Source organism: Coregonus clupeaformis, chromosome 13 (assembly GCF_020615455.1).
Source record: "Coregonus clupeaformis isolate EN_2021a chromosome 13, ASM2061545v1, whole genome shotgun sequence".
Classification (NCBI taxonomy): domain Eukaryota; kingdom Metazoa; phylum Chordata; class Actinopteri; order Salmoniformes; family Salmonidae; genus Coregonus; species Coregonus clupeaformis.
This window is the reverse complement of record NC_059204.1, coordinates 46310555-46324766: the sequence shown is the minus strand read 5'-3', so window position 1 is coordinate 46324766 and position 14212 is coordinate 46310555. Positions and strand designations below refer to the sequence as shown.

At 40.0% G+C, this 14212-nt stretch overlaps 2 protein-coding genes across 2 annotated transcripts; both read left to right on the top strand.

Annotated features, from left to right (window-relative positions):
- Nucleotides 1–4901: 4901 nt before the first annotated feature.
- Nucleotides 4902–7665, top strand: LOC121579618 (protein ZNRD2). The gene is made up of 4 exons (XM_041894362.1): nt 4902–5002; nt 5785–5936; nt 6154–6238; nt 6809–7665. The coding sequence occupies exons 1-4, from the start codon at nt 4987–4989 to the stop codon at nt 7252–7254; spliced, it is 699 nt and encodes a 232-aa protein (XP_041750296.1). The 5' UTR covers nt 4902–4986; the 3' UTR covers nt 7255–7665.
- Nucleotides 7666–8163: 498 nt separating this feature from the next.
- On the top strand, nt 8164–13253 carry LOC121579619 (leucine repeat adapter protein 25). The gene is made up of 2 exons (XM_041894363.2): nt 8164–8976; nt 12393–13253. The coding sequence occupies exons 1-2, from the start codon at nt 8728–8730 to the stop codon at nt 12675–12677; spliced, it is 534 nt and encodes a 177-aa protein (XP_041750297.1). The 5' UTR covers nt 8164–8727; the 3' UTR covers nt 12678–13253.
- The last annotated feature ends 959 nt before the right edge of the window (nt 13254–14212 follow it).

Below are 14212 nucleotides of genomic sequence, written 5' to 3'. Positions count from 1 at the left end.
GTCTCCCGGTCGCGGCCGGCTGCGACAGAGCCTGGATTCGAACCAGGATCTCTAGTGGCACAGTTAGCACTGCGATGCAGTGCCTTAGACCACTGCGCCACAACATCCCCACAGCATGATGCTGCCACCATCATGCTTCACTGTGGGGATGGTGTTCTCGCGGTGATGAGAGGTGTTGGGTTTGTGCCAGACAGCGTTTTCCTTGATGGACAAAAAGCTCAATTTTAGTCTCATCTGACCAGAGTACCTTCTTCCATATGTTTGGGGAGTCTCCCACATGCCTTTTGTCTTTAAGCAATGGCTTTTTTCTGGCTACTCTTCTGTAAAGCCCAGCTCTATGGAGTGTACGGCTTAAAGTGGTCCTATGGACAGATACTCCAATCTCCGCTGTGGAGCTTTGCAGTTCCTTCAGGGTTATCTTTGGTCTCTTTGTTGTGTCTCTAATTAATGCCCTCCTTGCCTGGTCCGTGAGTTTTGGTGGGCGGCCCTCTCTTGGCAGGTTTGTTGTGGTGCCATATTCTTTCAATTTTTAAATAATGGATTTAATGGTGCTCTGTGGGATGTTCAAAGTTTCGGATATTTGATCTGTACTTCTCCACAACTTTGTCCCTGACCTGTTTGGAGATCTCCTTGGTCTTCATGGTGCCGCTTGCTTGGTGGTGCCCCTTGCTTAGTGGTGTTGCAGACTCTGGGGCCTTTCAGAACAGGTGTATATATACTGAGATCATGTGACAGATCATGTGACACTTTGATTGCACACAGGTGGACTTTATTTAACTAATTATGTGACTTCTGAAGGTAATTGGTGGCACCAGATCTTATTCCAACCTTAATGACTTGGAGAAGATCTGCAAAGAGGAGTGGAACAAAATCCCTCCTGAGATGTGTGCAAACCTGGTGGCCAACTACAAGAAACGTCTGACCTCTGTGATTGCCAACAAGGGTTTTGCCACCAAGTACTAAGTCATGTTTTGCAGAGGGGTCAAAAACGTATTTCCCTCATTAAAATGCAAATCAATTTATAACATTTTTCGACATGCGTTTTTTTCTGGATTTTTTTGTTGTTATTCTGTCTCTCACTGTTCAAATAAACCTACCATTAAAATTATAGACTGATCATGTCTTTGTCAGTGGGCAAACGTACAAATTCAGCAGGGGATCAAATACTTTTTTCCCTCACTGTATGGGCTAATACATTTACATTACATTTACGTCATTTAGCAGACGCTCTTATCCAGAGCGACTTACAAATAGGTGCATTCACCTTATAGCCAGTGGGATAACCACTGTACAATATATATATATATATTTTTTTTTATTTATTCTTAAAAAAAAAAAGACATATATATATAATACATTTTTTGGGGGGGTTGAAGGATTACTTCATCCTATCCCAGGTATTCCTTAAAGAGGTGGGGTTTCAAATGTCTCCGGAAGGTGGTGAGTGACTCCGCTGTCCTGGCGTCGTGAGGGAGCTTGTTCCACCATTGGGGTGCCAGGGCAGCGAACAGTTTTGACTGGGCTGAGCGGGAACTATGCTTCCGCAGAGGTAGGGGAGCCAGGAGTAAGGCCAAATTAAAACTTTCATAAAAATAAAAAAAAACGTTATATTTTTTTATATTTTAAGAGGTCTTAAAATTCTAAATCAAATAGCTTAATGATCCTTGGATGACCTTCTTAAAACAATATGGAGGTGAGTGTATTTATTCACCCCCTTTGTTATGGCAAGCCTAAATAAGTTCAGGAGTAAAAGTGTGCTTAACAAATCACATAAGTTGCATGGACTCACTCTATGTGCAATAATAGGGGTTAAAATGGTTTATGAATGACTACCCCATACATACAATTATTTGTAAGGTCCCTCAGCGAGTAATGCAAGCAGCCTTCTCAATGCCTCACAAAGAAGGGCACCTATTGGTAGATGGGTAAAAAGAAAAAGAAAGCAGACAATGAATATCCCTTTGAGCATGGGAAAGTTATTAACTGGCTTTAGATGGTGTATCAATACACCAAGTCACTACTCAATGCAAAGATACAGGCATCCCATTCCTTCATAACTGAGTTGCCGGAGAGGAAAGAAACCACTCAGGGATTTCACCATTAGGCCAATGGTGATTTTAAAACAGTTACAGAGTTTAATGGCTGTGACAGGAGAAAACTGAGGATGGATCAACAACATTGTAGTTACTCCATAATACTAACCTATATGACAGAGTTAAAACAAGCCTGTACAGAATATATTCCAAAACATGCATCCTGTTTGCAACAAAGCATTGAAGTAATACTGAAGAAAATGTGGCAAAGGAATTAACGTTTTGTCCTGAATACAAAGTGTTATGTTTGGGGAAAATCCAACACAACACATCACTAAGTACCACTCTCCATAGTTTCAAGCATGGTGGTTGCTGCATCATGTTATGGGTATGCTTGTCATCGGCAAGGACTGGGGAGTTTTTCATGATAAAAATAAACGGGATGGAGCTAGCCACAGGCAAAATATTGGAGGAAAACCTGGTTCAGTCTGCTTTCCACCCGAAACTGGGAGGCAAATTCAACTTTCAGCAGGACACAAGGTCAAATCTACACTGGAGTTGCTTATCAAGGAGACAGTGAATGTTCCTGAGTGGTGTAGTTAAAGTTTTGATGTAAATCTGCTAATAAATCTATGGCAAGACAAAATGGCTGTCTAGCAATGACCAACAACCAACTTGACAGAGCTTGAATAATTGCACAATTCAGGTGTGCAAAGCTCTTATAGACTTATCCCAAAAGACTGACAGCTGGTAGACAGGGTGACCCATAGGATATGCGTCCATAAGGCTATAGGGGAAGCTAAGCTAAGCTTTTTCTAAAGTAAATTGAATTAAATTGCCAAAATTATATAGCCTAATTAGCCTACAACTGTCTATACATAAATAAATAAAATCATTTTTAAAAAGGCTACTAAAGAATCATTAGCTTCTTTAAAAAGTATAAGTTGTAGATTGTTTTAAATCGCATTGCCTAACGTCAGCAAGCACGGCAAATACCAAACAGATGATTGTTGAGTAGTGACTGTCAGTGAAAAGTAGAGAGGCCTAGCCAATATTTCTAAATACAATCACAGGAAAACATAGTTTGGAAAGCAAATGGCTATTGCTGTAAAGATAAGACAATGAAAAGACTCTCATCTGTTTTTTAGTTTTCAAAATGCTTAACTTAATTGAGCAAACAACAGTATAGCCTTTCTTATTGGCACCAGCGGAGAGCATCGGCCATATCTCCGGTGAGTGCGCACTATTTTAAGTTGTTGAGTCAGTGCCACAAGCATTTTCTCATCCAGTTTAGATGGACGTCATATTCTATTTGTGTCTCTTCTTCTCGCAGGCCTAATATAGGGACAACTTCGTTTTTATTGATCTGTTTGTCAGTGTCAGCAGAGTAGGCTACACTGTCATTTTGTCATATAAAAAAATATTCTGCTAATGTTTCCAGTCATCTACAATACCAGTCAGAAGTTTGGACACACCTACTCATTCAAGGGTTTTTCTTTATTTTTACTATTTTCTACATTGTAGAATAATAGTGAAGACATCAAAACTATGAAATAACACATATGGAATCATGTAGTAACCAAAAAAGTGTTAAACAAATCAAAATATTTTTTACATTTGAGATTCATCAAATATCCACCATTTGCCTTGATGACAGCTTTGCACACTCTTGGCATTCTCTCAGCCAGCTTCATGAGGTAGTCACCTGGAATGCATTTCAAATAACAGGTGTGCCTTCTTAAAAGTTAATTTGTGGAATTTCTTTCCTTCTTAATGCATTTGAGCTAATCAGTTGTGTTGTGACAAGGTGGTGGGGGGGGGGGAGAATTACAGAATATAGTCCTATTTGGTAAAACCAAGTCCATATTATGGCAAGAACAACAAAGAGAAACGACAGTCCATCATTACTTTAAGACATGAAATTCAGTCAATACGGAACATTTCAAGAACTTTGAACGTTTCTTCAAGTGCAGTCGCAAAAACCATCAAGCGATATGATGAAACTGGCTCTCATGAGGACCGCCACAGGAATGGAAGACCCAGAGTCCCTCTGCTGCAGAGGATAAGTTCATTTTGAACAGAGGAGGCTGGTGGGAAGAGCTATAGGAGGACAGGCTCATTGTAATGGCTAGAATGGAATAAATGGAACACAGTCAAACGTGGTTTCCATATGTTCGATACCATTGCATTTATTTCATTCTTGCAAAAATGTGTATGGACCAGAAAAATACTATTTCCTCCCTATGTATTGTTCCTACATTGAGGAATTACAATCTTCAGAGACTGGTTTTATAACTTATCTGCCTATACTCAATAATAATAAATTATGTTTGGAGCTCAAAAAGCAGTAGTAGTAGTATGCAAATCAAGGGACTAATAACTACTAACAACAACTAATAACAACAAGATAACTAATGTAAAGCATACTGTGTCCATAATAAGTATATAGGTTATAGGTTGAGAGCTTTTGTGAAAGAGCACAGTTAGAAAGATATGGCATATAGAAGCAAACCAGATGGACATCATGAAAATTATCGGAGAGGTTGAGGGTGGAGGAAGTTCAGGAGTAAAAACAAACAAAATAGAATGATTGTAAAATTGACTGTGTCCATAAAATGTATATAGTATGTAAACGCTGGAAGTAGAGGCCTAAGCATTGTTGTGCACTAGTTTACTCCAATTAGGGAAGGGGTGGTGGGGTGGTGTGTCTTTAAGAGCTGAAAATAATATAAAAAATCGGTATTTCTCTATGCAGAAAATAAATGTATTTTCTCTTTTACGTAACTAATTTTGCTTATCTCAATGGCGGTAGCTTCAGTTTCTGAACTAGCTGTATTCTTCCAGTACGAAAGGTGGCGGTAGCGGACACCTCAAACTTAGTCAGTGCACGCATGTGTACTACGTTTTTTTAGGAAAGAAACGGCGTGCAGCAACCAGGTATAGCAGTGGAATTATGGCACTGAATGCAGGTAAATAAACCAACTGCTTTTCTTAAATGCTCATGTTTTATTTTGGTTGGCTTTCTCACAAGTTTATTTTGCTAGTTGTCTTTCAGAATGGCAGACTCCGACGTTTTTGGGAATTAAAGTTTTGCCTGAAAGCCCAGTTTGACAGCTAGCTTGGTTAGCTTAGCCAGCTAACGTTAGCTAGCTGGCTAATTAGCTTGCTAGCTAGATGTTTTGGTCTACCGGTGTCTCCAGTTCAGTTAGCACAAACTGACGTCGCATGATACTTGCTTGCTAACTAGCTAGTTAGCTCACTTATCTAAAGTTAGATTATCAGCAGCTAACATTAGCTAGGTTAACTGAAATCGACAAGCTAATTTAGCTAGTTGCGTGATGAGCAAGCCAGCCAGTACTACTGTAGCTGCTTTAGTAACGCGGGTGTATTTAGATACTCTAGCGTTGCTTTCAATTGTATTGGATTGCACAAAAACAGTCCGCTTGAAGCCAGAAGTTAAATACAATTCCGTTTCAACTTAGCTACTGTGCGGGTGGGCAGGGCGGTTGGTCATTATAATGGGGGAAATTTGAGACAATATATAAAGGATGGTATTATTAAACAGATTTTCCAAACGTGGGTTTGTTGTAGACCCACTTCCTCTCTGCTTACCTCATGTCAATACAATTGAAAGCAATTCATACACACGCGTTGCTAAAAACAGCTAGCCAGCCAGCAGTGTCCATATGACTGAGTTCTGGTAACTTTAATGTCGGTTTACTCCTCTCACCCACCATGGTTGCCCTGTCAGATGACGATGACTTCGAGTGGACACCCCCTTCAGAATCTGAGATGAAGGTTATTCATGCTCAGCGGGAACGACAGGACAAGATAAGCAAGCTCATGGGCGCCTACCTCCTCAAAGGCTACAAGATGTTAGGAGAATGCTGCGAGCAATGTGGGGTGAGTGGGGGATAATCCAGACCAACGCAGTCAATATATTTGACCCTGTTAACTAACATTAATTATAGTGAGATCTAGCTAAATATATGTATTCTGTAATGCTAAAGAGATTGATTGATCTTGTCTGGAAGTTTTAGTCAGCGTCTAAGTAGCTTTACTAATGAGGGGTATGACATTAGGTCTTGTGTTGAAGAATGTGTATTTTGTGCCTCTCCAGACGATTCTCCTTCAGGACAAGCAGAAGAAGAACTACTGTGTTGCATGTCAGGAGCTGGACTCTGACGTAGACAAGGACAACCCAGGTAAGAGTCTGTGCAGGGCTAAGATCATTTCCAGAATGACTAGGGAAAGGGTTGCCTGACGACTCATCCTGAATTGAATTCCACTGCTCTGCTGCTCGCTCCATACATTGTCTGAAACTGCCATCCTAGAAGTCGTTTGTGTTGATGTCAAAATGAGGGGTGTTGCTCTGGCCCAACCTATCGGTTTCTGGGTCCAATCAGAAACAGTCAGAATGTGTTCGAATTCTACAAGACGTCAGTGGGGAAAGCAAATACAGACTGATCGTGGAGAAGAAACACTAGTGGGCGTGGCGTTTGGCCGGAGCGATGTGGATGTGTAGTCAAATGCACGCACCACTTTTCCGTTATTTATTATTTTGAATTTGTCCATTACATGAAATCCAAATAAAAATCCATTTAAACTACAGGTTGTAATGCAACAAAATAGGAAAAATGCCAAGGGGGATGAATACTTTTGCAAGGCACTGTAACTTATGACTCGGTTTGCAACTGAACTTTTTTTTTTCTCCAACTAAACTTTCTTCTTCTCTCATATCCTTCTCTTTCCTGTTACTTTCCTCTCACACTCAGCCCTGAATGCCCAAGCTGCCCTGTCACAGGTCCGAGAGAGACAGCTGGCCTCTCAGCCTGTCCCTCAGGCCAATGAAGCACCCTCCAGCGATGTCCCCCTCTCCATCACTGGGCAGCCCAGACCAGAGCACTGTGAGGGGGCTGCGTCAGGACTGAGAGGACCCCTACCTCCACCAGCCAACCCCTCCCCTGCACCCACCGTGACCCCCAGCTTCCTCCCTCCGTCCGCCCCCTCCATCCAGCCAGTCCAGGTGCCAGCCCCCCTAGTAGCCCTGGCACCTCACCCAGCCCTATCCAGTGCTGAGGAAGCAGTGCTGCACAAGCTGCGGTGGGCCACACAGGAGCTCCAGCACTCAGCCTCAGTAGAGGCCAGTATCCAGCTGTGCGGCTTGATCCGCAGCTGCGCAGAGTCACTGCGCAGCCTGAAAGAGCTTCACCAATCATGAGACTGAACTGATGGCAATTCTAAAAAAACAGAAACAAGGCATAAACACACACTCACATAAGCAACACCGGAAGTTATAGCAGCTTGTTTCCCTTGCAAAGGTTTTTGTGGCAAATTGAAGCTGCTTTGCCTCTGCTGGTAAAGGTTATTGTAATAAACTTGGACAACTGTCTGTGTATGCATAATTTGCATTTTGAGAGCCTGACCTGTAGTTACATTTTGTTTATACATTGCTGTTACTTTTTATTTGCAGTTCTCTGTGGATTCAGGGTAAAGTTGACACAAACTTGCATGATGAGAATGGGCACTTCTGAGTGGTCGAATATCTTGAACTAAATATAGTTTAATGGTGTTTGACTGGTTGGTATTAATGTATGTCAATTGTTTATAAAATCTGAATTTATCCACATTATTCATACTTTCTGTGGTTATTACTTAATTTTAAAACAATTATCCATGTAATGTAATTGTATAGCGTTGTAGATACAGTAGCAATCTATTTATACGAGATGACATCCTTAATATTCTGGAATGTGGTAGTAGTGAGAGTTGCCTTGTTATGTGATGAAGCAGCTGGGATGTTTTTAGTGTCATAATTATAACTTTAAGGTAGTAGGCTACTGGACGAATTTCAATGTATGTTTGTATAATTGGAAAAACTGGAATAGAGTAGAATTTGAGCTAAAGTAGCTATAGTATAAATACAACTATTCGAATATTCTCGAAGATTTTCTAAGTGTTTTTTGTCTTTATGTATAAAGGCATTTAGGAATGGGTAAAGGTGCAGAATTTGGTATTTCTATAATTAAATAAAACACTGGCATCAACATAGGATAGTTTACTTCCTCAGCATTATTGTTCCTAAGGACGTCCTACTACTGTTTCCTCTATCCCCAAATATAGTGCGTGATTTTGACAGCGGTGTAGCGCCTCGGCCTCGCTGAGATTGAAGTGGGATGGGGCGGGGATATATCGAGGGGCGAGGTTGTCAGTTGAGACAAAGGAAAGCGTTGTGGGAAAAAAGCAAGGAAATGAGGAATGAATTAATCTTGGTAACAGCTTTTTTTTAAACATACGTTAATGTTTTCATTGTCAAAGTAATTGTTCAACCACACAACAATGGATGCTGTGTGCACGGCGCCTCTATTGTACTATTGAGGATTCGTTGGAATTACAATAATAGGCGTGAAGGTGAAGTGACGTTTTTTATTGAAACAATGTTGCGGTAGACCTTTTCCCGCTGTACATGTGCAACATATTCTGTTATAACTAAACGCTCATTATCGGTTGAAGTAAAACGCTGATCTGAGGCAATCAATAACGAAGACTACTATTTTGAAATCAAATACGTGATTGTGTGCTTCCATTATTGAATTCAGTATTTTCTTTATAATTTAATATTTTGGGCAGTTATTAGGCTATATAATAAAACGCGCGGCAAGGTTTTTTCTTTGTCAAAGAGACGTTGAAAAAAATGAACGGGTTCCAGTCCAGTCCTGAATGTCCAGGGAGCGTCTCTTCAATCGAAGGACTACCCCCTTTGCCAAAAGGCCTCAGCGGCATCTTGAACTCCAGTGGCGGCTCATGGAGAGACATCGAAAAAGTATACAGTAAACGGACACGCATTCAAGCCGACATCAGCAAGTCTAGAGTGAGCGACTCTCTTGGCCGCAGCAAGCCTGCAAGTCTGGACGCAGCGCTCGCTGTGCTGCGCAAAGAAATGGTATCAGCAGTTTTCCTCTTGTTATATGTCACTCAATTAGCCCATGTCAGTAATTTACATAGATTTGTAAATTAGTCTAGTTAGTCTGAAGTTGTAGTAAAACACCTTCAGTTAATTTCCCCCATATATGTTCCCTTAAAGTCTCCTTAACTTTAAGTCAGTTGCACAAAACATTTTTTAGGTGAATTTCCCCCTTAAATTAAGTGAAAACGTTAAGGGTGGCCATGAGGTCCCTTAACTGCTTAATTCAGTATGAATATAAATGTAAACAGCAGTTGTGAAGGTGAATGTGTCTTTCATCTGCTCTGGTTACAAAAGGAAAACATCAACCAGCTAGCTACTTAACTAAACAATGGAAGGTGCACAATCCATGGCTACAAAGCTAGCTGGCTAGTTAGCTAGCTACTCTGTAAACTAGCTTGACATACTAGAAAGTAATATAAACAAGTTGAGATAAAAGTAACTACAATAAATGTGGTTTATTATCCTGTCTGATTGTAGAAGTTATATTTTGCTATCTCCCTAAATAAAAGCGATCACTTTGAGGAGACATTTAATCAGGTGAACCAGGCCATCTCCATGGTAACCATATACTCTTTCTGCCATACATGCCTTCAAACTACCGTAAAACCCCTTAAGTATGCCCTTACCTAAGGAAATATTTGAGGGGCTCTATTCAACGCCCTTAAATAATTCCCTTAGGTAAGGTACAATTATTCCTTAAGGGAAAACCTATAGATGTTTTATGCAACCTGGCCTTGACCTCCAGGGGCACCCATTGATTTTGTTAGTAACTCTGACTCAGAGATCATATTAACATGGCACAATTCATGGTAAAATGTGTAGAATTGTAGGAAATTAGCTTTAAAACTGCAAGAATGTGTCACCACCCCATGGCACATTGTGTAGAATTGCACTAAATTATCTGTAAAACTGCACACACAAAAAAAGTTATGTAAAGCAAACATGTGTGTTTAGCTTTTGTTAATAAAATATATTTTCTACTAACATGCAGTAACAATCAAAAGTTTGGACACACCTACTCATTCAAGGGTTTTTCTTTATTTTTACTATTTTCTACATTGTAGAATAATAGTGAAGACATCAAAACTATGAAATAACACATATGGAATCATATAGTAACCAAAAAAGTGTTGAACAAATCAAAATATATTTTATATTTGAGATTCTTCAAATAGCCACCCTTTGCCTTGATGACAGCTTTGCACACACTTGGCATTCTCTCAACCAGCTTCACCTGGAATGCTTTTCCAACAGTCTTGAGGAGTTCCCACCTATGCTGAGCACTTGTTGGCTGCTTTTCCTTCACACTGCCATCCGACTCATCCACAACCATCTCAATTGGGTTGAGGTCGGGGGATTGTGGATACCAGGTCATCTGATGCAGCACTCCATCACTCTGTTTCTTGGTAAAATAGCCCTTACACAGCCTGGAGGTGTGTTGGGTCATTGTCCTGTTGAAAAACAAATGATAGTCCCACTAATCCCAAACCAGATGGGATGGTGTATCGCTGCAGAATGCTGTGGTAGCCATGCTGGTTAAGTGTGCCTTGAATTCTAAATAAATCACAGACAGTGTCACCAGCAAAGCACACCATAACACCTCCTCCTCCATGCTTTACGGTGGGAACTACACATGCAGAGATCATCCGTTCACCCACACCGCATTTCACAAAGACACGGCGGTTGGAACCAAAGATCTCCAATTTGGACTCCAGACCAAAGGACAGATTTCCACCGGTCTAATGTCCATTGCTCGTGTTTCTTGGCCCAAGCAGGTCTCTTCTTCTTATTTGTGTCCTTTAGTAGTGGTTTCTTTGCAGCAATTCGACCATGAAGGCCTGATCCACACATTTTCCTCTGAACAGTTGATGTTGAGATATGTCTGACTTGAACCCTGTGAAGCATTTATTTGGGCTGCAATTTCTGAGGCTGGTAACTAATGAACTTATCCTCTGCAGCAGAGGTAACTCTGGGTCTTCCATTCCTGTGGCGGTCCTCATGAGAGCCAGTTTCATCATAGCGCTTGATGGTTTTTGCGACTGCACTTGAAGAAACGTTCAAAGTTCTTGAAATGTTCCGTATTAACTGACCTTCATGTCTTAAAGTAATGATGGACTGTCGTTTCTCTTTGCTTATTTGAGCTGTTCTTGCCATAATATGGACTTGGTCTTTTACCAAATAGGGCTATCTTCTGTACACCCCCCCCTACCTTGTCACAACACAACTGATTGGCTCAATATTAAGAAGGAAAGAAATTCCACTTTTAACTTTTAAGAAGGCACACCTGTTAATTGAAATGCATTCCAGGTGACTACCTCATGAAGCTGGTTGAGAGAATGCCAAGAGTGTGCAAAGCTGTCATCAACGCAAAGGGTGGCTATTTGAAGAATCTCAAATATTACATATATTTTGATTTGTTCAACACTGATTCCATATGTGTTATTTCATAGTTTTGATGTCTTCACTATTATTCTACAATGTAAAAAATTGTACAAATAAAGAAAAACCCTTGAATGAGTAGGTGTGTCCAAACTTTTGAATGGTAGTGTAGGTCCCGCTGTATGTATTAAATTATAGTTTTGTAAATGTGAGTTAATGTGTGGCGGCTAACTGTTTAGCTAATAGGCTGTGTTTGTAGATCGACTGCGGTTAAAGGGATACATCAGGATTTTGGCAATGAAGCCCTTTATCTACTTCATCAGAGTCAGATGAACGTGTGGATACTATTTTATGTCTCTGCGTGCAGTTTGAAGGAAGTTACTAACCAGCCTTAGCGCAATGACTGGAAGTCTATAGTAACTGCTAGCATGCTAGTAGATACCATAGACTTCCAGTCATTGCGCTAACTCTAGTTTGCATTGGCTTGCGAAACTACCTTTAACTTTCTTCATGCTGGATGCAGAGACATAAAAATGGTATCTACGAGTTCATCTGACTCTGGGAAAGTAGATAAAGGGCTTCCAAAATTCTGAAGTATCCCTTTAATGAAGCTACAGCTACCAAATGTGATGATGGCTGGGGTAATTTAGCTTGTTTTTGCTGTTGTCCAAATAGCATTTGAGTTTTAACATTTTATAGAAATAAAATTAATGCCCTTTAACTTTCTTAAAATGTCATACCCCCACTTTCGGACCTCACTAAAACTCAGACCCTGCTACGGCCCTGTTTGTCATATACAGTAACTGTTTCATTTGTCACTGCTGCTTTTTCTTTGGGTATTCTAAGCAAATAAATTGCGTTTCAAACACAAATATTCTAGAAAACTACTAGAAGTATTATGCAATAGTCCATTTCCAAATGGAATCATAGCTGCTTCTACACAATTAACAAAGTTGCTATAGTTCATGTATGAGATGATTGACACAAGTATCTGTTCCTATTGTCTGACCTAGGTGGGCCTGAGGCAGTTGGACATGTCTCTGCTCTGTCAGCTGTGGTCTCTATATGAGTCCATCCAGGAGTACAAAGGAGCCTTCCAGGACATCTCCTCCTCTCTGCTTTCAGAGAGCACCTTCACTACAGAAAATGGTTACTCTGAGGAAGAGGAGGAAGATGAAGAGGAGGACAACGATGTTGAGAATGTACCTCGGGATCCACCTGGTACTTCACTGACTCTCCAGCCAACTCAAAACTCTCGTGACCAATGGATCAAAGAGTCTTTCCACATTCCCTTATAAACCTACAAATCTTTTTCTCAATATTTACATAATATAGACTGTTCCCTGTTCTGTATAGCCTTTATATTATTTATTATAATAGTACCCACCTAGGTTATTGGCAGCAGGGCATATTCAAACTGGCACCATTCTGATCTGAACCGTCTTCATCACACAAGGAGCTGACATTTTCTACAACAACTTTGTAATTATACCATTTATATTCAAAAGACCTTGCTAATTTTTTGGGACTGATTGTGCCCATCTTGAAAAGAAAAACCATATTTCAGATACAATTTGAGGCATTTGAATTTGGTGTCATTTGTTACCTACACTTGGATGTAAGTACACAATGCCTACAATTAATTGAACATATTTTATTGGTATCCAATCACACTTATTGTTACATTTGAAGACTGTATAAGTGGCAGTGTCTGATGTCAAAGGTTTAGGATTGTAAATGCCTTGTAATTTTCTCCTACAATTTTAAGATTGAATGTAGTCTTAGACACGTAGCCACATACACACAAGCCTGTATTACTCGGTTTTGTTTGTTGTGTATGTGCAGTTTATATATTGATTTTTTTTTTTTAATCTTTGCCCAAAAATAAAAATGCATTGGTAACATATGTCTTATTACTATGTCTCTTAACTCTACTTCATTGGCCTGCTAATGGGTCAAGCTCAGCTGTAATATATTGGTTTGGAAAGGTTTTTTGACTTACTCAAACCACTAGATGGCAACATTTGTTATGCCTGAGAGATGTCAGCTTTTGGTCCATTCTGTTATTGCAAACTTGAAATATTGTGTTTCCCAAAATTAAGTCAGAAAGACCTTCAGCTTCAGAAACTGTACTTTAGTTCATGTTTTTCTGGCTCATGGCAAAGTATGCATCTTGTTTCTAACTATGCCAAACTACTACGTCTCACAGAAGACAAGAAGTTTACTAGTATTATATGTGGATACAATTGGTTAACTTAAGTTCATTGGCTGTGCTGTTGCATGTTTTGGTTCATGTAGATCACTACTCTCCCACTGTCTGGCCAGTATAAACAAACCATTCCAGTCACACATGGTCTTATTAGGCAATGATCCCTGTTCTCTTCCTGGGGGACAAGGAGGAGGAGCCCAGAACACAGGAGCTGTAAAACATTCAAATACATTTACAAATACCATCATCATGCATTCATTACTAAAATAATTAGCCCTGAACATCTAGTATTTATACTTTAATGGTTGAAAGAGAATTTGAATAAAACATTTAAAAAGTAATGTTTAAACTTGAAACACCCTTTATATGTGTGGTAAATGAAGGTTAATTAAAAGGATACAACCAGGGCATTCCAGGTAATTTATCTTGCTAGCTTGCCATAATGTTTAGTGTAAAACATAAACATTGCCCTCAGTGACTTTCAAAGTTGTACGGCAACGCATGTCTATTTTTATCAAGGTCAACATCAAGCAATATAGAATTGGCCAGGCCTATTGTTGTCTCCACATAGTTCCCTCCATTCTCTGCCACACTTCCATATATATTACACAGACATTATGCCAG

What these genes read in the sequence shown, in the direction of transcription:
- LOC121579618 (XM_041894362.1), top strand. An exon ending in AATGCTGCGAGCAATGTGGG is followed by an intron (nt 5,937 to 6,153) that starts GTGAGTGGGGGA and finishes GTGCCTCTCCAG; the next exon opens with ACGATTCTCCTTCAGGACAA. An exon ending in CGTAGACAAGGACAACCCAG is followed by an intron (nt 6,239 to 6,808) that starts GTAAGAGTCTGT and finishes TCTCACACTCAG; the next exon opens with CCCTGAATGCCCAAGCTGCC.
- LOC121579619 (XM_041894363.2), top strand. Translation starts at nt 8,728, where the DNA reads ATGAACGGGTTCCAGTCCAGTCCTGAATGTCCAGGGAGCGTCTCTTCA. An exon ending in CTGTGCTGCGCAAAGAAATG is followed by an intron (nt 8,977 to 12,392) that starts GTATCAGCAGTT and finishes TGTCTGACCTAG; the next exon opens with GTGGGCCTGAGGCAGTTGGA.